General features: G+C 43.4%; 1 protein-coding gene across 1 annotated transcript in view; it reads right to left on the reverse strand.

Annotated features, from left to right (window-relative positions):
- Positions 1 to 22559, reverse strand: part of BNC1 (basonuclin zinc finger protein 1) — a 107030-nt gene extending 84471 nt beyond the window's left edge. Inside the window, exon 1 of the mRNA XM_006139248.5 lies at positions 22317 to 22559. Coding sequence (XP_006139310.1) covers positions 22317 to 22325 — 9 coding nt within the window. The 5' untranslated portion in view covers positions 22326 to 22559. The remainder of the gene's footprint in view (positions 1 to 22316) is intronic.
- Between the last annotated feature and the right edge of the window lie 2250 nt (positions 22560 to 24809).

Genomic DNA, 24809 nt, shown 5'->3' on the forward strand with positions numbered 1-24809 from the left:
ACATCTTACTGTGTAAAATGCTGACAAAATCCCAACGTCAGAGTAATCCTGATGGAGTCAGAAACCAAACTGCAGGATAATTAGAAATCTGCAGTGTTAAGGGTGTTCCAATAAATGGGAGAGTTGTGACTGTGATTGCTGTAGGGTTGGGGAAAGTCAAAGAACCTGTCCTTACTTGTTAAATTAGTTAGAAACAACCAGGCCCACAGCCAGGTAGATTTCTGAGTGTCATGGGTTTCACATAATGCAGAAGGGACAATGATTGGTAGCAAACTACAAGATAATGCTGCACTACCATTTTCGGAAACAATTTATGTATACCGCAATGCAGGAATACTACTATTAAGGAATCTGAGTTACATGTGGCTCTTACCTACATCAGTTTTTGGCTCCTTCTAGTTTCTAGTTTCTCACCAGGATGCCCAATTTATTGGTAGTTTCCTCTGGCACTTTCAGGAATGGGCAGAAGGTTCAAACTTACCCCCTTAGGGTGTGTCTACACTACCCCGCTAGTTCGAACTAGCGGGGTAATGTAGGCATACTGCACTTGCAAATGAAGCCCGGGATTTGAATTTCCTGGGCTTCATTTGCATAAGCGGGGCGCTGCCATTTTTAAAACCCCGCTCGTTCGAACCCAGTGCAGCGCGGCTACACGGGGCACGAACCAGGTAGTTCGAACTAGGCTTCCTAGTTCGAACTACCGTTACTCCTCGTGAAATGAGGAGTAATGGTAGTTCGAACTAGGAAGCCTAGTTCGAACTACCTAGTTCGTGCCCCATGTAGCCGCGCTGCACGGGGTTCGAACGAGCGGGGTTTTAAAAATGGCGGCGCCCCGCTTATGCAAATGAAGCCCAGGAAATTCAAATCCCGGGCTTCATTTGCAAGTGCGGTATGCCTACATTACCCTCCTAGTTTGAACTAGGAGGGTAGTGTAGACATACCCTTAGTTCTTGTTCAGTGGGTTTGGTAACAAAGCAGCCTCACGAATCTGCAGGGTTTCTCTCTTCTGTCTCCCCCAACCCTCTCCATGCTGCTCACTCTGAACAGATAATGCTGCTGGTGACCACAGGCAGAGACTCAGCAGTCATTTCCTCCTCTTGCCACCCTGAGCGGATTTAATGTGTATCTGTGACTAGTTTGTATTTTGACACATTCTGTATGCAGTAATTTCAAAAGGTAACACACACACACACACACACACACACACACACACACACACACACTTTCAGTTCTAGCCCCACCTGCAACTTTCTGCATCATAGAGGAACCCTGAGATGGCATATAGCCAGCTCAACACTACCTACGCTTTCCCATATCTAGCTGTGCAGAAAGCATTCTGGGGTTGAGCTCCTGGCACTTTGCCTCATATCTGGTTGGCACAGTGGTTTCCGTGAGACCAGAACAGGTGGCATCATTTAAAGATGTCCCTATCTATAAATAAATCTTTTCTTAATGATTTTCTAAGCCAAAGACGTCTGATGCAAATCATTGCATGTTTTAAGATGCACCCAAACTAGATAATGAGATAGTCGGCCAGAATCTGTATTAATTTATGCTGGTGTAAATCTGAGTGCAGCCTCTGGCCCATTATAATCACCCCTCACCAAGAAAGGACAGGTCCAGTGTACGGTGCTGCTCGAAAAGCAAAAGACTGTAGTTGTTTTGTAGGCACTATATTGTTCAACTTTTACTGGCATTTGAGACTAGGCTGCACTAAACCTACTCTACTAGGGTTGCCAGATGGTTTCAGAAAAAATACCAAACAACAACAAAAAAAACATGCCAAAAAAAAGTTTGAGCCACTCTCCCTCCCCCCCCCCCAAAAAACACCACCCTCCCCACACAGTGGCCCCTTTAAAAACCACACGGTGAGGCTTTTTTGACCCCCCGGTAGGCATTGAGTTGCCAGGCTGCCTCCGTATTGAACCGGACAGCCTGGGATTTTTGCCTTCTGGCTGGGGGAAAAAAAAAAAAAAAAAAAATCAGAAAGTACTGGACATTTTAGGTGTCTGGTATTTTCTGAATTTTCTTTTACTGGACGGGGGCGAAAATAACGGACTGTCCGGTTCAATACCAGACACCTGGCAACCCTATAGTCTACTATATAGTTGAGAGAGTCTATCTGTGAGCAAGCAAGTCTTTCTGTCCGTCCGTTTGTTCAAGAACACCTCCTAAATGGTAAGTGCTCGGACCGCTGAATTCGGTGTGCAGCTTCCTCTTACCATAACTTACAGTAAGGGAAGAGTTTGGTTGTGTGTGTAGGAGTGAGGGGGCTGAAGCTCCTCCCCCCCCAATGCATTCTAGGATGCACTAAATCATACAGAAAAAAAGAGACAGAATCACCAGGCAGGTTAAATAGGCTGCCTGTGGGTGTGCCAGTCTCGCCCACCTGGGACTGCTCCGGCTCTACACTTTCCACCCCTCGAGCAGCTTTTTGAGAGAACTGGGAAGGGCTGAAAACCCCTTCCCTAATTCATATGAGAACATTGCTGGCTATTCCCCTTCATCAGGGAGTGAGAGGAAAGTGCAGAGTTTGCCACACTCCACCCTCTGGCTGGGGAAGACAGGGGGCAGATGAACCTGGACTGCCCCAGCTGAGGGACATGCACCCCAACCCCAGCTGGGCCCACTGGAAGCTGCTGCAGTGAGAGAGGGCTGGGGTCTGCATACTAAAACCCCTCATCCATAGCCCACCCCAGATCAATGATTCAAATGAAGTATGTACATTTTCATTTTATTTAATAAAAAACCACACACAAAAATTAATTGAGTTAAGAACCCTAGCAACTCCCAGTAAATTTTCTAGTTAGCAATAACCATCAAAGGCCAAGTGATTCCCTGAAGACTAATGACTGGTTAGGAGGATGGATTGAGATCTATTTACCCCAGCTGGCCCTTAAACTTCGCAAAGGCTTTTCCTAAAACTGATTATTGTTATAAATTGAAAATAGTGGGAAGGGCTAGTGGTTTCATCTGTACAGTACATTTCTATTATACAATAATATACAAACCCTATATTAGCCAAACTGTTTGAATAATTAAAATATCTGCTCTTTACAAGTAAATAACTCTTTTGTACTTCTATAATCACTCTCCTTTGTAGCCAATTAATTAAGATGCAGCACCTCTGCAAAGACCAAGACAAATATAGGGATCACTTCACTCTTCAGTGAAATGCAACTGAAGTTTAGGTGGAAAGTAATATCTATTTAACAGCTGACAGCACCCCTGCACAACATCTGAAGGCAGAGAGCCAAGAAGGTCATAATCAGCTTACATGGCAATGGGATATAGGTAGACAGGATGTAATTGCTTGAGCAGAATATGGCCAGGGAACTGAAGCCAATTCCTTACTCTTGCAAAAGGTAGTGTGATGCTTTAGGGACAGACTATGAATCCCTTACCCCTACTGCTGAGCAATTACTCACAAAAATAGTTCCCTTGAACTTTAATGGGACTATGATAGTGAGTAAATATTCACCAACATGAGTGAAGGTGTTTACAATCTGACCCTTACCACAACAGTCAAGAGTGTATTAGATTAGTGGGGTTCCCCAAAGCCTGTATTTTGTGATTTAAAAGTACGAAAATCACCCAAGTATGTTGGACTATAACAGGACACCCTTTTTAATAAAATTACAGCTAGTTAAGTGAAAAAGTATCATAGATACTATATTTTACCCACAGCTTAACTGCATATCAAACTATGGAGCATTAGTAGTAATTAGCCTAAGGCGGGGACAGATATTTTTTTAATTTAGCACAATGTGGCAACCAACTGACAGGTCAGATTTAAATCTCAGAGGTGTTCCTTTTAATTGTACAAAGGTTGGCAATCATGTCAAGACTTGAAGTAGACTATATACCATATTTCGCACTGTATTTTCCCACAGATTTAATCTAATCAACAATAACAAAAACAACTTGTCTTTAACATTATTATAAAAGGCAAGATTTCAGGCATTCAAAATTAATCGCTTGACTCAGACAGTTCATCTCTTTTTGGAGGCTCACCACAATAAATAAAGTTAAACAGACTCTCATAAGAAGGTTTAATCTAAACCCTGGAAGAACTGTAGAAAGAATTATATTGACTGGAATGGGCTTTGGATCAGACCCAAAGCGATATTCTACAAGGGTTTAATCTTTTGATCATATACCTGTACAAATATGCATCACTGCATGTGGACAAGATTTAGAAGGGCAATTGTCAATTAAAACACATCTCTTCTTACCCCCAAATGGCATTCTCCATCCCAACCTCCATAGCCAAGATGATTAAAAAATACAGATTTTCCACACTGGCCTTCATTCTACTTGGTGCAAATAATAGTGTAATTATTTGCATCTTCAAGTTAGACTTCTGAAATGTTTAAACCCTTCATTTCCAGGCACAGAGAGTTAGTAGCTTAAGTGAAACAAAGTCTGGGAACAAATAACTGTACATTTTACGTTTTATCCACAGTTATTTAAACCCACAATAATGGAGGTACACTGAAGGCCAGTGGGAAAATTTGCTCCTAAACTTCAATCTCTTTTCAGCATAACTTTTTAATGAAATATTTTAAATATAGTGTTTCAAAAATGCAATGGAGGCTGAAACCCTGAAGTGGTGCACTTTCCTCCAAACTTTTTTAAAGCCTACATGTAAAGAACTCTAAAACTGATATAATCTTCAAAAGCTGAGAAAACTTTACATTCAAAAAAGCTATTTTCTGAATGCACAAACAAATATCAATGTTTATTAGAAATTAATGAAGAGCTCTCAATGGAGATTAACTCAGAAACCATACGTTTATAGATCTCTCTGCTAGGTGATTTTTTATTCACAAAGTACATTTCCTTGTATGAAATTGTATTGTGATACAACTGAATTCATGAAATTTCATATTTTGCACCAGATTCTAATCTTACTTATTATATAAATACAGAGCAAGTCCAAAGGCATACAGTTTACACTCTTGTAACTGAGATCGGATGCTGTTCTTTTTTTAACTTTAGTCAGTAAGTAGATCTCTGAAAAATCAGAGTCATGGGAAGCAGATAAATTACTTCCTTCGTAGTCAATGTTCCTTTATTAAGAATAGCTAACACAAGTTTTGAGCACTCAATATTTCTAACATAGATAGTAAAATAAGTGCTTCTGATCTACTTGTCTCCATTAATGAATTAAAGCTTCATCCTTGAAAACTGGGCAAATAGCAGTCTGTATATTACCATTATGTGACCACTTGCTCCTTTCCTTTGTTTGTTTCACTCAGCTGCTGTGTCTTCTCTTAAAATAACCACTGATCCTGCATTCATCAATTTCAGTGGAGCAGAATAATACCCTGACATTGTAAAGTATCTGAAGGGACAGTCTGTGGTTCTACCTTTACCAAATGAGGAATAAATGAAAGGATTTGTAAAAGGACAACCTCAAACACTTTTAATTCCAGGTGGGTGCCTAGAGATCCTGTCCTATAGTTATATGGCCTTGAAAATCATGACTATCCCCTACCCTCAGGCTTTCTAGAGCCAAGAGAAGAATGAACCTTCAGCTCAAGTAACAACTTTTAGAGCTTGGTCTAACATCTCTCCCAAATAAAAACATCCATCTTCCTTAAATGCAAGAGAAGCTGATCTTATTTTGCAGGCAGGTGTGATGCAGAAGGGCACAATTTGATTATTAGGTGTCCATACTTACAGGGGAAACACTCTTTGGGAATTAAAAAGGGATGCTGCCTGATCATGACAAGAAAGAATCGACATAATTCATAAGCACAGTTATGTGTGGCATTTCATTCAAATATGGAACTGTGAAGGACCTATTTGAAATCATGGGTGGAACTGTGAAGGATACAGAACAGGCCAAAAAGAACTTTGCTTGCACATGCCTCCCAAACCCATTTTCCTATATGTATTTGGGGAAGCAGCAGAATAACAGAAGTGTGAAAATTAGTGAATCTGGCTTGGTTTTGAGTTTATGAAACCATGCCAAGACAGATGGAATGCTGACATTATTTTTTGGCCCATCACTGTGTGATTTTATATACTTTACACTTTATTAATTTTCTGATGTACAGGCAGTCCCCGGGTTACGTACAAGATAGGGACTGTAGGTTTGTTCTTAAGTTGAATCTGTATGTAAGTCGGAACTGGCGTCAGCCGCTGCTGAAACTGATCAGTTTCAACAGCGGCTGAATCTGGATGCCAGTTCTGACTTACATACAGATTCAACTTAAGAAACCCAGGCGTCCCCAAGTCAGCTGCTGCTGAAACTGATCAGCGGCTGATTCCAGGAAGCCTGGGGCAGAGCAACTTTGTCTCGGGCTTCCTGTAGTCAGCCGCTGGTCAGTTTCAGCAGCGGCTGACTTGGGGACTCCTGGGGCAGAGCAGCTGGGGTGCTGCTGGATTGCTCCAGTAGCGCAGCTCCTCGGAGCTACTGGAGCAACCCAGCAGGACCCCAGCTGCTCTGCCCCAGGCGTCCTAATTCAGCCGCTGCTGAAACTGACCAGCAGCGGCTGAATCAGGACGCCTGGGGCAGAGCAGCTGGGGTGCTGCCGGGTTGGTCCAGAGCGGCGCTGCGGGACCAACCCGGCAGCCCCCAGCTGCTCTACCCCAGGGGTAGGCAAGAAAAGCCTGGTCTGCTGGGGGGGGCACTAGCTGCACCCCCCCCCCCCCAGCAGACCAGGGAGATGGGGGTGGTGGGACCGCCCAAGTCCTCCACGGCTTTGCTCTGTCTCCCTGGTCTGCTGACCTGGGAGACGCAGAGCAAAGCCGCAGAGCACGGGGGCAGCGGGACAGTCAAGGCGGCTGTCCCGCTACGGGCATGCTCCAAGGCTTTGCTCCCCGTCTCCCTGCAGACCAGGGAGACAGAGAGCAAAGCCGCGGAGCACGCCCGCCGCGGGACAGCCCAGGCGCGTATGAGCTGTCCCCCTGCGGGCGTGCTCCAAGGCTTTGCTCCCCGTCTCCCTGCAGACCAGGTCTGCAGGGAGACGGGGAGCAAAGCCTTGGAGCACACCCGCAGTAGGACAGCCCAGGCGCGCCCGGGCTGTCCCGCTGCGGGCGTGCTCCGCGGCTTTGCTCCTGTCCCCTGGTCTGCTGGGGGGGTCCAGCAAAGCCGCTGGACCCCCCCAGCAGACCAGGGACACCCTAGCAAAGCCGCCGCCTGGGCGGCTTTGCTCGTTTGCCCGGGAGCAAAGCCGCCACCGGCGGCTTTGCTCAGGTGTCCCTGGTCTGCTAGGGGGTCCAGCGGCTTTGCTGGACCCCCCCAGCAGACTAGGGAGACCGGGAGAAGCTTTTCTCGCCCCGGAGGACACGGGTGGTGACCTGCCGCCCGTGAGCTCCGGGGCGAGAAAAGTCCCGTTCACAAGTGCGGATCCGACATAAGTCGGATCCGCGTAAGTCGGGGACTGCCTGTATACACAAATAATACATTTGTTTAGTTCCATCTTTTTTGGCTCAGAGTCAAGCCAAATCTCTTGGCTTTAGGCTACTTCCAAGTGTCCTGTGACCTGTTTTTGTCATTCTAATTTACCTATGTGTATGACACCTCAATGAGGAAGGGATCTCTCTCCTGCAAAATGCAATTAATATAGAATCCTAGCCCTGGAAGAGACCTCAGGAGGTCATCAAGTCCAGCCCTGTTCCCAAGGCAGGACCAATCCCTACTAAATCAACCCAGCCAGGGCTTTGTCAAGCCAAGACTTAAAAACCTCTAGGGATGGAGATTCCACTACCTCCCTAGGTAACCCATTCCAGTTAAGCAAACAGAAGATCGATATTCTTACATTACAAGAGACTCACTTATCAGACAGTGTAAAAGCACTGAAACATCATATCCCAGGACATCACTTTGCAGCCAGAAAACACTACCCAAAACATGGACTTGCAATATTTGTGAGATGAAAAATCCATAACATCTGCTCTATGGACTCTAACTCATCAACACCATATGCCATCACACTAGAACTCATGAGTTTACAATCACTGATATCATAAGCCACCAAAGGTTGTCTGGCTCACACTGGTTTTTACCAAATCACAGCCATCAATTCAATATGGATTGGAGACTTCAATAGCATTGTACATCCTGAGGTTACCATGATACCGTGGGTGACATTTTTTTTGAATGGGCTTTTAACCAAGACAAGCACTTATTGTTAGATTCTGATAGAGATGTAGCCGTGTTAGTCTGGGGTAGCTGAAGCAAAATGCAGGACAATGTAGCACTTTAAAGACTAACAAGATGGTTTATTAGATGATGAGCTTTCGTGGGCCAGACCCACTTACTCAGATCAAATAGTGGAAGAAAATAGACACAGCCAAGGATGCAAGGCGGAATGTGCCACATCTACTGTATTCACCACAAATAAGAGGGACACATGGAAAGCACCAGGGAAAAGGTTCCTGCCAGGCAGGGAAGCAGAATGAGGAGCAGGAAGGCATGTGTGATTTCACACACAGCAGGAGTGACAAACAGGAATATAAACAGAAGAGAAATGCTATGCAGCTTTAATATACCCTCTCAGCTTATTGGGATTTTCACAAGGGCAAGACACAATGTGGGAGATTAAGGTCACCACATTCCAGCTGGCCAGGACTAGTGATGGGAAAACCTGACAGATGCACCTAAGTATCTAAACAAACAGACACTTCTGCAAAGATTCTGTACCCAAAATTCACACACCCCTCTCATCTCTTTCCTGCAACTTTCCTCCAGCTATCTTACCCATTACAAAGATAGCTTCCCCAATTATCACCTCTAATACTATTAACTCACAGACATCTACCCTTCCCCACCTCTAATATCATTAACTCACTGGCATTCACCTTCCTTTCCCCCCCCCCCCCCCCCCCGCTGCATCCCCTTTCTGTTCTGAAATGTGATTTGTCCTTTTCATATGTGTTCATTTTTTTAAATTGTATCCTTTGGTATATATGGCTGTGACTATTTTCTTCCACTATTTGATCTGAGGAAGTGGGTCTGGCCCACGAAAGCTCATCATCTAATAAACCATCTTGTTAGTCTTTAAAGTGCTACATTGTCCTGCATTTTGTTAGATTCTGAGCATCCAAAAACCTTTCATTCCACAAGATGAAGAAAAGACTACTTGGCCAGGCTGGAGCTCCATGTTCTGTGACCCTGCATTCCAGTCACTTTTGGCAGAACAAACTATCATTGACAATTTTCCACAAAGCCAATACTGTCCTATCATCACACACGTTAGTCTTCAAGTCCTCCTAATCATATTGCTACCAAAAGAGCATTAGAACTTTAGGAAACTGGAACTGCTATAAGAAAACCATTAAAAAAGTTAATGTAGTCAACAATGACAATTTCATTGATCTTATGGAAGTAGAAATAACCATTCCCCCCATGGATGCAGGAACGTGTGTGCTCCCTGCTGGCTGGCAAACAGTGAGGCACTCCTAATGGAGCGCAAGACAACAGAGAATCCTGTTGCTGCAACTGCACTCCTGGAATCACTGAACTCCACTATATGAGAGCAATGAGCAAAAGCTATACACAGTCTAGATTTCACCCTGGAGGCTCTCTTATAATTTTGGCAGTGCTAAACCTTCCCAAAGCAGTTTTGCCACATATCAAAGCTGATGCCATTGCCATGCCATCCAAATATTCCTGAATTCCCAGGCCCACACAGATAGTCATCACAAAAGAAAAGTGAAGAAAGCCTAACTGCTCCCTATTCAACTGTCTAGCAACATCAATTCCATCAAAGACATGTACTAGAGAAGAAGTGGACAAAGCCATAACTCTTACCATACCTGGCAAAGTTGCCATCCTAGAATTTCTGAAATACCTAGGTCTATGTGGCTGCAACTGATTGACATGATTCCTTACCAGTATCCATGCTTCTGACAAAATGCCCAAGGTATGGCATCAGGCAAAGGTCACCACCGTCATGAAACCAAAAAGCTACTGATCATCAGAAAACTACTAGTGATATCATTACTATGCATAATATGGAAACTTTTGGAAAGAATGCTAGTCCAAAGACTTATGCCCAGCATTGAAGGCTACATCCCTAAAGAGCAATCTGGGCTCAAACCAGCACAAAGCATCTGTGAGCAGGTAATTGTACTGACAACCCACATCAAAGTCAGCTATCAATATGGACTCAACAGTAACCTTTGTGGACCCTTTTTTTTTTTTCAGGATGCAACACAGTTTGGAGGGATGGCGTGTTACCGAAAGTGATGAGAACTGTGCATTTCAGAGCAGCATTGCTCTTACCGATTTGCAGATAAGTTTAACATATATCTAATAGAACAGAACAGAAGATCTTGTCTACTGAGCAACTGGCTCTCTTGGTGCTCCATCTTGGCACCATCACTCTTTAATACCAGCAACATGCACTGAATACACAGATGGTCTTGCACTCGCCATTCTTCACCCATACGGAACACATCCTCAAAAAATATCTGAAAAAAATGGAGGCTTACTATTGGTGACTAGCCAATTAGCCTGTCATAAGATGGGATTTTCAGGTCTCCCTCCACGTTGGTCTTCTCTCCTGAGCCTCCGGTCTCTCGCTCCGTCTCTCTCTCTCTCTCTTTTTCCTCCTCCTACTGCCTCCCCCTTTCGCTCTCTCAGCTCTCCTCCGCCTCCTGCCTCCTGCCTCCTCTCTGTCTCTCTCTTTCTCTTCTCCTCCCTCTTTTGCCTCTCACTCAGGGGACCGCGGAGCCCAAATGGACACCGCCCCACCCCCCTTTGCCTCTCGCCGTGGCGCTCGGCTGACTTCTGCGCCGTTCAGCCAAGCCACTGCGGGGGAACAAGCAGCACAAGCGGGCTGCACTCCCCATGCAGCATGGGCCACCCAGAGGGAACAGCCAGCATTTCAGTGTTACAGACTCTCAGACATTGGGCTACTATATATATGATGGTGATTTCAACAGAACATGCAAAAATAACTTTCTCTCTGTTCCACTTGAACAATCACATGCAAAGCAGCACTTGTATAATACCTGCTGTAACCACAAAGTCTGGTACCAGGACATTTCAGGACATCCAGAAGTCGTTCTGGATACTACCACCAACACTGGATGGAGACTGCTGCCAAGATAAAGGCTAGGAACAAAATAATGCACAAACTAGCAGAGACCAGTTGGAGAGCAGATCCTTTCAGATTCTGATCTTGGCCCTTGTCGTCTTAGCAGATGAATACTGCACACCAGTATAGGGAGGGTAACATGCACATGAAACTTGTCAACATGCAGTTAAACACTGATGAGAGAAATGTCACAGGAATGCTATGGTCAACACTGAAAATGTGGCTCTACAGCCTCATACGGATCTTAACACGGTCTCTCCAAAGAGAAACAGCAATAATATATGAACACCACTGCATGATAATGAACCCAGACTTGTCAGTCTATAGCATCAAAGAATCATAGAACACTAGAACTGGAAGGGACCTCGAGAGATCATCAAGTCCAGTCCCCTGCCCTCATGGCAGGACCAAACACAGTCTATATCATCCGTAACAGATGTCCGTCTAAGCTGCTCTTAAATTCCACAATCTCCCTGGGCAATTTATTCCAGTGTTTAATCACCCTGACAGAAAGTTTTACCTAATGTCCAACCTAAACCTCCCTTGCTACAGTTTAAGCCCATTGCTTCTTGTCCTACCACCCTTTTAGATACCTCACCATATTACTATGAAGAGCTCCAACTCCTGCTCAACTCTAAATGTTGCCTTAAGTTCAGGAAACCCTTCTGATTAGCTCTGAAAATGTGAGGACAATCAGTCACCAAAAGATAAGTAGTGGAGACTATGGGAAAACAAACAGGATCACATACTCACAGACCAACCATCCATCTTCACCATATTACTTAAGATATGGATTACAGCAAACTGCATCAGAATTTCACCAGGGTATTGCAATTACCTACTACACAAATAGAAAATGCAGGACAAACCAGATATGTGCATGAAAAGACATCCAAAGGATGGAATGTCTACTAAATATCTACTCTCTAAGGCTGTGTCTAGACTACATGCCTCTGTCGGCAGAGGCATGTAGATTAGGGTTGTAGGCAAAGGGAAATGAAGCCGCGATTTAAATGATCGCGGCTTCATTTACATTTACATGGCTGCCGCGCTGAGCCGACAAACAGCTGATCAGCTGTTTGTCGGCTCGCGCGCTAGTCTGGACGTTCTCCGTCGACATCAAAGCCCTTTGTCGGCAGCCCCATTATTCCTCATGGGATGAGGTTTACCGGGGCTGCCGACAAACGGCTTTGATGTCGACAGGGGGAACGTCCAGACTAGCGCGCGAGCCGACAAACAGCTGATTAGCTGTTTGTCGGCTCAGCGCGGCAGCCATGTAAATTTAAATGAAGCCACGATCATTTAAATCGCGGCTTCATTTCCCTTTTCCAAAACAACAAATCTACATGGCTCCGTCGACAGAGCCATGTAGTCTAGACGTACCCTAAGGGTATGTCTACACTATCCCGCTAGTTCGAACTAGCGGGGGTAATGTAGTCATCCGCACTTGCAAATGAAGCCCGGGATTTGAATTTCCCGGGCTTCATTTGCATGAAGCCGGCCGGCGCCATTTTTAAATGCTGGCTAGTTCGGACTCCGTGCCGCGCGGCTACACGTGGCATGGACTAGCTAGTTCAGATTAGGCTTCTAATCCGAACTAGCTGTACGCCTTGAGGAACGTATCAATGTATGATGAATGTTCCACGAGGCATACAGCTAGCTCAGATTAGAAGCCTAATCCGAACTAGCTAGTCCGTGCCGCGTGTAGCCGCACGGCACGGAGTCCGAACTAGCCGGCATTTAAAAATAGCGCCGGCTGGCTTCATGCAAATGAAGCCCGGGAAATTCAAATCCCAGGCTTCATTTGCAAGTGCGGATGACTACATTACCCCGCTAGTTCGAACTAGCGGGGTAGTGTAGACATACCCTAAGACAGAGGTCACCAACCAGTGGATTGGGATCTACTGGTAGAATTTAGAGCCTTTGACAGATGATCCTGACTGTTTTGGCCAAGAGGCTATCAAGTGCCAGCACTTCAGCTGCCCCCTCCCCTCACTGCTGCGCACCTCCTGCCCTTTGCCTTAGAGCTGCCCCTCCCCCAGGGAGCCTCCTGCTTTCTGTGCAGGGCAGAGGAGGGAGAGGAGGGGTGCTGATGTCAAGGTGCCTCCTCCTATTCTTCATCCTTTCTCCACAGAGCAGGGCGGGGGGGGGGCACAACAGGATTTGGGATGGAGTTTGTTGGCTGCTTTTGGGAGTGCTCCAGGGCCAGGACAGGGGTGAGCCTGACTTAGCCCCACTACACCACCACCCAGGAGCCAACAGCAGTGCCCAGCTGGAGCCCACATCCCAAACTCCTATCCCAGTCATGAACCCCCTCCTGCACTCCAAGTGCCTGCCCTAGCCCCGAGCACCCCTGTATGCAAGCACCCTCCCAGAGCCTGCACCTAGAATGCCCTCCTGCACCTCAACTGCCTGCCCCAAGAGCAGCTCAAAGCCCCTCTCACACTCCAGATCCCTTAATCCAAGACCAGAGCCTGCGCCCCAACCCACTGCCCCAGCCTGATGAAAGTGAGTGAGGATGGGCAAGAGAGGGAGTATGGAATGAGGAGGGGTGGGACCTTGGAGAAGGATGGGAAGGAGGTGGGGCAAGGGTAGATCTTAGATCCCACTTAAATTCAAAAAGTGATCTCATGCTCAAAAAAGTTGGAGACCACTGCTCTAAGATTCTTTTCCAGAGGGATAGCGGTGATTTCTTCTGGAAGCCACGGTGCACATGGCTAACTGGGACATCAAACTTTTGTATAGCTTTTTAAGTAGGGATATTAACATTTGCGGGTTTTGTAAACATGTAACCACTGAAATTTGTAAGCGGTTACACATGGGGGGATGGAAGCAAAGCAGTTCTGCAGTAGCTCTGCGGTAGCCAGTGTGTGTGTGGGGGGGGGAGAGGAAAGGGGGCAGGCAGGCAGCTCCGCAGGAGCTAGTATGTATAGTGAGCCAGCTTTTAAGCTGGCTCCCCAGGTGTACTGGCTCCCACTTGCCCCACCCTGCCCTGCTGCCTCTGTATAAGAGGTGGCAGTGTGGGGGAAGGAGGGCAGATGGCTCCCTGAGAGCCAGTGCTTGCGAAGAGCATGCTTAATACACAACTGCCCATGAGCACCGGTACCCCCACCTGCTCGCGTCCTCCACACTGCTGCCTGGGGGGGGGGGGGGGGGGCTTGTGTGTAACTGTGAAGGTTAACTAATGACCTCAGACTCCTTGGTTAACTGTGTACACTAACACACACTATTTTAAAGTGCAGTTCTACCTTAAAATGTAGCCATAGCTATGCCTGTGCAATTCTGTTGTCTTCAAATTATATTCTCAGTAATGGCTATGCCCTTAGCTCTAAATAAGTGTGAAAAGGGTATCACTAAAGACAACAGGTTGCACAACTGTAGCTCAGGATATAAATTGACCTGCAGAATCTTTATGACTCATACAGATGACTGAGTAATAGAAACAGATTACAAATAGAAATAGAATAGAATACAAATAAAAAGAACCCAGTTTGGCTGTCAGAGATCACATTGAATTTGTGGATCTATTAAACACAGGGATACAAATTTTACTTTTGAACTGAGCAATTTGATAAGGGAAAAGTGAGCACACTGCATTTGAAACCTCAAAGAGTCATATTTGGAAAAAAATCATGTTACGTTTTTCTTAAATAGGATTTAGAGCCTACTGCTGTTCTTGTTAACATCAATAGCAGTTTTGCTATACAGTTAAGTGAAGTAGAATTAGTTGCATAGATCCAATTTCTGCTTCTAGTTACACTGATGCAAACACAGACTAATACTCTTAAATGCAAGTACACTTGATTTGTACTAGTGTAAAAGTAGAGATTTGTCTTTAATTTATATTTGAATATGTTCAAGCAGACTGCTTATTTGGAACTTGCCCATTCAAGGTCAGATTCTGATCTCAGTTATACCAGTATAAATTGGGACTTATTCTGGCAGAAGTGGAAAACACACAGTATTTACTTCTTAACTTGGAAAATATTCATAAAACAAGCAACATTTTAAACATTGGAGTTCAAGCGCTACAGTATACATATGTATGTTCATCTGGTTAATATACAAGTTGTCTATTAAGACTTGTGGAAGTAAGGCAAGCAGGAGAGAACACAGTCCAATATATAACACTTACGTATGATGATATAAGAAAAGATGCAGCTGTTAAAGATAATATTGACATCTTTAAGCATTAGAAGTTTCTATCATCATACATTCATTCTATCACCAGAATCACCTCTACCATCATTCTTTAAGAAAGCAGCAAAAGGAAAATCATTGTGCAGCAGGAGAATATTAAGTATTATCTTTTGCATTAGACTTTTAATACTTAAGAGCTGTCTCTTCTTTACTATTTTAGTCCTGAGAAGTAGCTAAAGATATTGAGAAAAGCAAAAGAATATTTAAATTGTTTTAAAGAAAAATTTAATTTAAATCTACTTTGTCAAAAGAACAAATTCTTAAATTTACCTACTGAATAGCTTATTATATATAGACCCATTGATAAAAATTCATGGCATTTTCTGCTCAGTGGCATAACCAGCCATTTATGGTATGCGTCACTGTGACAGAAAATTGGAGAAAAATTGAGGCTTATGGAAAAGTTTAATGCAGACTAGCATAGCGTATTTTCTGCCATCGAGTTACAATGCGGAAACTTAATTTCACTTAAATTGTTCATGCTTTCAAGATGTTAAACCATGAACATGATATACTTATAGCGAAGCTTAATTAATTAGCCAAACTGTGTTGAAGGAGGAAAATTAATTCACTGTGTAGTAATTGTGTGTTACATGTGGTTTCCACTGCAAGACCAGAGTTCAGAACATTTAAATGTTGCATTTACAAGTACTTTTCATGTACTTCCACATTATCTATTGTAATATCAGTGTATGCCTCGATTTAAATTGTTACCATCATTCACCCTTGCGCTCTAATATATGTAGTGTTTTGAATGCCAAAATACCGTAGTCTTTTTGTGCTACATACCAGATTTTGTAAATATGTGGAATTGCCTCCAATGCTTACAAGTTGTGAGCAGAGGCCAAAAATGAGCCTCCCCAGACACAAAAAAATGACTATTATGATTTAGTATTTCACATTCTAACCACAGTTTCAACATCCCGTACCCCGTGACATTAGGGAAGGATAAATCAACAAGCATGACAGCTCCCTTGTAGAGACTGGTACAGACCTGGGATCTGCCACAGCCAACACCCACAGCTTCTGCCAGATGTCTTTAAGAGTTTTGTGGTATTAACCCCTTCAGAAAGAAATTGCATTCTTATGCTGAAATCTTATGATGCAGAATACTTTAAAAAAATAAGTGTAACTGTTTTGATCAAGTTAATTCAGCAAAACTAAGCTAACCAAAATAATAGGTATGGGCTAATAATGATAATGAACAATTAAATTTGAGCCATTTAAACTTTGAAATAGAGTAACTTTTCCTTAGACCAATACAAGCGCTTGCACATTAGTGCTACATCATATTACCACAGTCTGATTTGATTAGTGTAACATTGTTTATGTAGATTACTCAACTACAAGGTAATAAAAAAATCAGAGTAATATGTTAGAATTATTACATTTAGGATCCAATTCTGCATTCCTTGTATACACACAGAACTTCTATTAATTGGACTCAAGCCAAACAGCTCTTTAGGGACTCAATTCAGTAAGGTTTTTGATTCAATGCTCTCTGAAGCCAATGAAAGCACTCCCGTTGACTTCATTGGGCTCTGGATCAGGCCTCAGGGTACTTTAGCATTAATGCACAACTTTAATCATGTGAACAGTCCCATTGGCTTAAAATTACACATATGCTTAAGTACTTTGTTGAATGAGGACCTAGGACTGCTACGTAACTCTGGAATGAAATGGAGGTTATTAAAGAATGAGCTTTTGAAAAAAAAAGTATTTTAAAATAGCATCTTAATGCAAAATATGCAACAAAATATACATTCTGCATCTTAAATTGCATGGTGGCTAGTCACAGGGTAAAGAGTAGCCAAGAAGCTATCAACATTTATGTGTGTTATTTGATTGAAAGGGACAGAGTTTCCTTTTTTTTAAAAAAATCACTCTTCCTCTGAAATTCTTCCACTTAGTACTATAGATAAAATGTAATTGCAAGTATAGGTAACACCCATGATGACTTAAATGTCAGAGGGAAAAAATGGTCCCTTTAATTAATTTAGTTTACTTGTGTTGTGACAGCACTACTGTCTCTTTTGCATTTTATTTGTAGTCTCGTGTGTGTGTGTGTGTGTGTGTGTGTGTGTGTGTGTGTGTGTGTGTGTGTGTGCCCGCGCGCTTACACAGCAATAGGGAGAAAAACATAATTAAAAGGAAAATGTGGTAAAATGAACAATATTGACAAGGGAACTCATGAGCAGCATAGTTAATGAACTGATTCTAACACACTTCTTAGATTGACTAGATTTCAAGTTGACAATATCCCTTTAAACAATTATCCCGTTTCAGTTTTCTGCCATTTGTGACAGGAATTGCATATCAAGAGATCTCTCAAAACTATTAGTGCCATGTTACTGAAAGTAAATATGTTTACAGTCATTAGTATTGGACTCAGTCATAAAAATTAAGTTTAATACTTAGTCACTATTTTTAATTACAGTGACATGCCACTGACAGTGCTAAAGCACTCTATATAATTTCATATACAAAAAGAAAACTTAAGCTGTTTAACCTCCCCCCCCCCCCACACACACACTAGTATTGATGGATTATGGACTAACATTTAACATCTGATTGGCTACTGTTCATTTTAAGCTGCAGAATCTGTATTTCATTGCACATTCTGCATCAAGTTGATATTTTGAGAGGCAAATGTATTTTATAAAAGTTGTCTCTTTATACATCTTCTATTGAATCCTAAAGGGTTAAGTAGCTATAGTATTCTAAAGAGCAAACCGTTTGCCTTAGGGCCATCTCCTTCTTGTTCCTGATGAATTGCCTGACACTTCATGCATCATGCATTACTTTTCATTAGGAAGTAACATTTGGTTCCAGTCATGGTGCAAGACCTGGCCTTGGCGATGTGAAGCAATAAGGAATTCGCCAGAAAATTAAACTCTTTAGCGTCTGCTAAGCAAGCTGTTCCTGAAGTGTAAACTTATTTATAAATGTATGTATTCATTGGTGTGTATTTAAAAAAAAATACTGACATAATAGTATTTAAGGATAAACTCTACATGAAACAAGACAAGGCACATCACAGGGAAACATTCAAATGGATCAATATCCAGCCACCAGAGTTTTCCTATGACTACAAAGAAATAAACACAAAGAAATATGGGCTTGGGGTGGAAATATGTATTAAATACTATTAACCCTAGGTAAATCCATTTACAAGTATTTTTTTTTTTACAGAATTATTTCAAACAGAAGCAGAACTAAGATTGAGATGTAAACTGCACAATGGTTAACAACTAAGAACCAAGTTGTGTGCCTATGTTAAGATATAGTAAGGTCACTGTAACACAAAATAAAGCTAAGAACTGTCATTGCTCATCTGTCACAAAACCTTTTAGATCCGGATACAACCAATTAGGCCACTTCTACACTTACCGGAGAATCGACGCTCTGACAATTGATCTTCCAGGGTTTGATTTAGTGGGTCCAGTACACACCCACTAAATTAAACACTCCCCCATCGGCACCAGTACTCCTTGCTGTTGCAAGGCGTAAGGAAAGTCAACGGGAGTTTTCTCCCATCAACCTCCCTCTGCGGGATGTAGATGTAATTTCATTTGCTTTTGTTACAGTGTGCTATGAACGTGAGTGGAAGGCCATGACACTGGATAATTTTCATCACAAGAAGACTAGTCCATTTTTGTAATACATTCATATAAAACTGTATTATTAAACATAAAACAGGTATATATTAGTTTCAATTTTAACTGGAATTTAAAATACAGACTCTAGCAGTTTGCAGAGACATTTAAAACATTTTATAATATAATGTATAATGTGTATTTTATTTATATCATCTATAAATCTACTACATAAAATAAGACTGCAAAAAGTCTTGCCAACTTTTTTTTTTTTTTTTTTTTTTTTTACAGAAAGAACAGTTTGAAATTTTTGTTTGTTGGACAATCAGAGATTGAATCTTGACAAGTTTGGACTCCGTTGCATTTCCTTGAACTTTAAAAGTATTTTCCTTCCTGCTGTGCAGTATGAGTTATGCTAATGCACTTTACAGACATTTATGTGATCTCGTTACTTTCTTTTTGCAGCTATGTGCTCCAGGATGTAAAATTCATCTATAAAATTATTCAAAATAAAAAGGGTAGATTCAGCTGAGCAGGTATGAAATTGCATGAGTTTTCTTCTGTGCAGGACAGTCACATATACTCCTGGGATTTGAGCTCCAGAGAGAAAAATATGATTACAGATGCAACGAAGAGTCCTGTGGCACCTTATAGACTAACAGATGTATTGGAGCATAAGCTTTCATGGGCAAAGACCCATTTTGTCAGATACATGCACGTTCTGTGCTTTTGAACATTGTGCATGCATCTGATGAAGTGGGCCTTTGCCCACGAAAGCTTATGCTCCAATACATCTGTTAGTCTATAAGGTGCCACAGGACTCCTTTTCGCTTTTGCAGATCCAGACTAACACAGCTATTCCTCTGATACATGATTACAGATGTAATTTTACAAAGACCAGGCACTAGCTATCAAGGAGTATCTTGTGGCTAAGGCACAGGACTTGTCTTCGGGAGATTCTGGGTTCTGCTCAAGGCTCTGACACAGCCTTTCTTTGTGGCCTTACACAAATCACTCATAAGGGCACAGTGTTCAAAAGCACAGAACACCCATTGGAATTGCCAGTGCTTAATAACTGGGAAAAACAAATCAGACCCTCAACCTGATGTGTCTTGTTATCTCCTATTTTATGGATTAGACAACTAATACTTCCTTACATCACAAGGGTGTTGTAAAGGTCAATTTACCACTATTTATCAAGCATTATTAGAAAGAAGGTGCTACAGATGTGTAAAATCCCTGGACTGCAAATAGGCTTGGAAGGATTAAATGTGGATCAGTAAATGTTGATTTCATTGTCACACAAACTGAAGACCAAAATATTCCCAGCCATTAAAACTAAAATTTACAAATGAGAAAGTAAGAAAAAGGCTCCCTGATAACGGAGACAAAATCCTGCGATTTAGACACTGAATTTGGCTGGTTACAAATGGACTACCAAATAATAGTAAAAACAGATATGTTTTGTTGAGTTAAGGATATTTGTTTTGTACGTTCTGACATGTGATACTGACAATTTATGTTTTACTGGTTATAGAGCTTTAACTTTCTCCATCTCAGAGTCTACTGTCATGAAATCTGACCCCGCCCCCCCCCCCCCATAATTTCATGTATCTCTAAAAGTTTAGCTCTATGTACAGAACAGAGAGACTGTCTCTCCTATGCTCTCAGTACTCCCCCTGTTGGTATCCAAACAGTGTGAAGGAAAAAGTGGAAGCATCTTGACTTGCTTGAATAGAGAGATGAGCAGCTGGGAAAAAGGATAGCAGCAGACTTAAGGGGATACAGGTCAGGAGAGAAAAGAGCTGAGGAGGACAGGTTTAGGTGGTGTATTGTATATACATAGGTGCAGATAACCTTCTCAGTTTTTTTTGAAGCCTAACACTTGCTGGTTTGGCTTTAAGAAGAGTTATGGCAAGGTTTCAAGCACAAAATATACTAGGGCATAAAGCAAAAAAGCACAATTTCAAAGTCTATGTCCACTTACTTTACAGAGGTCTTTATTTTTGGTTTCTAGACTTTCCTACATGAAAAGGTCCTAGTCACCAAGTAATAAATATCATCAGAAAGTCTGTTAGCAAATGAGAGCTCATCCTGGTGCCTGACTCCCTGTAATTGTGGGGGACACTCCCAGCATGATGAGATGAAATGTTTTAATACAGCACTTTACTCATAAGACACAAACCTTTGCTGTGACAATGACTTTTAAGGAGCTAATCTGAGGATATAGCTGAAATAGCAGGCAACCACTAACGTGATGCACAGGATCACTGGGGATTACTATTGGCAAATCGATAGCAATTATTGTTGAATTTTTAAAGCACCATTCAGATTTTTTAAACCCGTCTTTGTGAACTAGGAGAATATTCTGTCCCCTCTTCCTCAAGACCCTCGTGTCAGATGGTTCTTGGAAACAGCACAATTCCAAGATCTAAATAAAGTGTAGTACCTTTGCAAGTCACCACAAATGTGGTCACGTTGGTCTGAGAGGCCCTGGCGCCTGAGAGGGTCAGCAGCACAAGAGAGATCTTCCTCACAGATTCCTCCCCATCCCTTATGTACCATAGGAGGAGACGGCCCACCCCATAGACACCGTTCCAAGAGGAGACCTTTATAGTCTGCATGATGCATCCTTCCCGCCTTCCCCCCAGTAGTTTTCATTTCTTTCTTCCATCCATCCAGCTACTGCAGTATCATAGGAAGCCCGTTTGCTCAAAGCACCTCTGCCTATCGGCCAACACGTCAAGCTGAAAAACACCCCGCAGCCAAATGAGAGCACGGTAGCCGCAGAAGCCACAGTCGGGCTGCAGCCTGAACTGTTCCGTCTCCGCTGGGGCCGCCTCCGCCCTGGGGAGCAGCTGAGCGCGGTGACCGCACCCTGGGCTGTCCCCTCCCCGCCACCCGCTCCCTGAGATTTCCCCCGGGCTCTGCAGCCGCTCACGGAGAGCAGCTGAGAGTGGGACCAACACCCGTCGAGGCGAGGCTTCCCCGCGGCGCTCTGCGGAAAGTTCCCGGCGAGGCCCTAGCTTCAGCCCCATGCTGCAAGCAAGGTCCCCGCGGAGGGCTCCCCGGCTGGGCAGCATTTCCCCCGAGGGGGGCAGCTGGGACCGGGCCACACAGCGCTTTCCTCGCCCCACGGGGCGCTGCTGCCTCCCCTGCCCGTTGCAATCAGGCACCAGCTGGGGTAGGGCGCGGCTTCCGAGGGGGCATTGCAGCCCCCCCGGCCCTTGTGCCATGCTCCATGCCCACCCCAGGCTGAAGCGCCTGGCAAAGTCCTCCTGCCCCCTCCCCCGCTAGGAGCCGTCCTCAGCCAGCTTTGGGCTGCACGCCAGAGGGGCCTGACACCGCCCCCTGCCCGTCTCTGCGAACAGCAAGGCTGGACCCCAGCCCACGTGTCTGCCCTAGCGGCCTCCGCCAGCCGGTCCCGCCGCCGCCTGCATGCCCCGGCCCGGAAAGTACTTACAGCCTCCATCCTCCGCGGGCCCCGGGGGCTTGGCTCCGAGTCCAGCAGCTCCCGTGAGGGGCGGGGAAGGTGCGCGAGTGGCCCCGCTTTTAATGGCTCTGCCCGGGCAGCGGGTGACACGCTGATTGTCACCTGCCCCAGGTCCCCCTGCGCGGGGCGAACCCGCCCAGCCGCACCTGGGAGCGCTGCGTGGGGGCTGCCGCCTTCCCGGGGCGAGGGAGCAAAAGGCGCCAGGCGCACGCTGAGAACGCGGCAGCTGGCCTAGGACTGGGCAAGCGCCCCTCATGGGCAGGGAGGGACCCGAATTGAGCCTGAGGAAGGGGCTAGCTGGGAGGAGGGGGAAGGAGACCGACTTTTTATTGAACGGCCCCGCTCTCTCGGGAGCTCTCCTTCCACTAAACTTCTCTGCGAGCTGTTAGCTTCGCCCTCGGGTGTTCTCACACAGGGACCTGCTGAGCCCCGTGGGCCGAAAGGCAAAGACGGGCTGATGGGGCACCCAACAGTGGAGCTGCTTTTGGAAAGCTGGGCTGTTGCAGAAGGGTTTTACAATTGAATCTTCAGGCTCAAGGCAGCCCACAGAATTCTTCAGCATTGTCCTCTATTGGGTTAGTAGCTGGCACAGTCTTTTCTCTGCCCTCTTCTCCCTAATTATGGAGACTGCACCTCTCAGGATCAGTTCCTCAGGGCCCTTTTTACAAGGCATGGATAAAGTCCAGCCTGGATACAAAATTGGTAGCCACGTCTGCAAAAATGATCCACAGATACCTATATCCAAATCTGTAGATGCAGTTACCCCTGGATATCTGCAAATTTTCAGAGTTCTAGATATAAAATATGTATGCACATCTGCATTGGTATCAGCCAAAATGAGCTATGGATATCCACATCTGTAAATGCGGATATGTGTGGATATGAAGTGGATATATGGGGATTTGCAGGGCTCTACCTGTGTTGTCCAGATCTACCTTTGTCATTACTGGGCCCTGAGCCCTCTGGTCCTGATTAGAAATTTACAGATTAAACACAAAGTCTAATTCTGTTCTGTGAACCATCTGTCATTGCTAGTAACAAGTATTCCCAACAGCTAGAGGTGGGACACTAGTTGGGGAGGACTCTGAGTTACTATAATGAATTCTTATTCAGGTGTCCAGCTGGTGGATCTTGCTGACACACTCAGAGTCTGATTGCTCTGTGTGGGATCAGGAAGGAATTTTTGCCCCAAGTCAGATTGGTAAAGACTTTGGAGGCTTTTTGTGAAGTTTTTTTTGAGCGAAGAGAGTCTCAAGAGATTCTGATGTATTCTTCTGGGAGGTGATATTGTACAGGCACATATCTACCATTTCAATAATACACAGTTATAACATAAATTGGTTTTAATTTATATGGAACAAGTATACTATACATCACAGAGACAACAGCTGATGAATATGATTAAGTACTTTTACTAAGTCCAAAACTGCAAATATTTATACCTGAGTAACTTTATTCATTCTGTGGTCCCATTGATTTTCCAATGGGAATATTCAAGTAAGTACAGTTAATCACATGAGGAAGCATCTGCAACATCAGAGTATTAATCAGTCACACAGAAACTAATATTCAGATAATGAATTAACTAAATTAAACAGTAAAATAAAAGCAGGTAAGCTCAGAGTAATATATGGTTATTGCTTTAAAAATATCACTGCAATTTCTTCAGCTATTAGCCCTTTTTCAGTTTGTGCATTTTGTATTTGTTGCATATTTCTCCCAGAGCTACTACAATGAATATATTTTAGAAAAAAAAAAGAAACAAGGTGTCTATAATATCTACACTCCAAAATTTTAAATAATATTGTGTATTGTAATAATGATTGAACAACAGGGGCAACTTTTTTGGTAAACTCTTCATAGTAATATAGTACCGTAATCTGAATTATTACTCAAAATATCTTCTTTAATAAGAATTTTGAAATTAACACTGCCACAAAGATGTTTGTTAGGATTTAATTTTTATTGACATTTGTGATATTAATTATAGGACACCTGAATGAACATTTCTTCTGCTTTGAAAATATAGAAAATTAGTCTTTTACAAAGATAGTGCATTTAAGCATTTACAAGGGAAATTGAAAACTTGTAATTAGTTCAGTTTTACTGTATATAAAGTAAAAAATTGTAGTACCTATGTATTTTTAAAAGTTGCCATACAAATGATTTGAAAAAATCTAAATACATACACAAATAAACCATGATTCTGGATTAAATACATTGGATACATTGGATAAATACATGAATGAAAAAGTTTTAAGAATTTTATTATTGCTACAGTTTTGTAAATAGGAATTTAAAACATTTGTTTTCTTTTAGAAGGTGAATTGAAAGTGAAGGGCTGAAAGACTAGCAGATCAATGAGCCTTAGAGAAGCTGCTGAATTCAGTCCTGGCATAGGAGTGTGCAGTTTAGGGATGTTAAATATTGGTTAATTGAATAGTCAAACAACCTCATGAATTC

The sequence above is a fragment of the Pelodiscus sinensis genome, chromosome 14 (genome assembly GCF_052426305.1).
Source record: "Pelodiscus sinensis isolate ZL-2025 chromosome 14, ASM5242630v1, whole genome shotgun sequence".
NCBI lineage: Eukaryota > Metazoa > Chordata > Testudines > Trionychidae > Pelodiscus > Pelodiscus sinensis.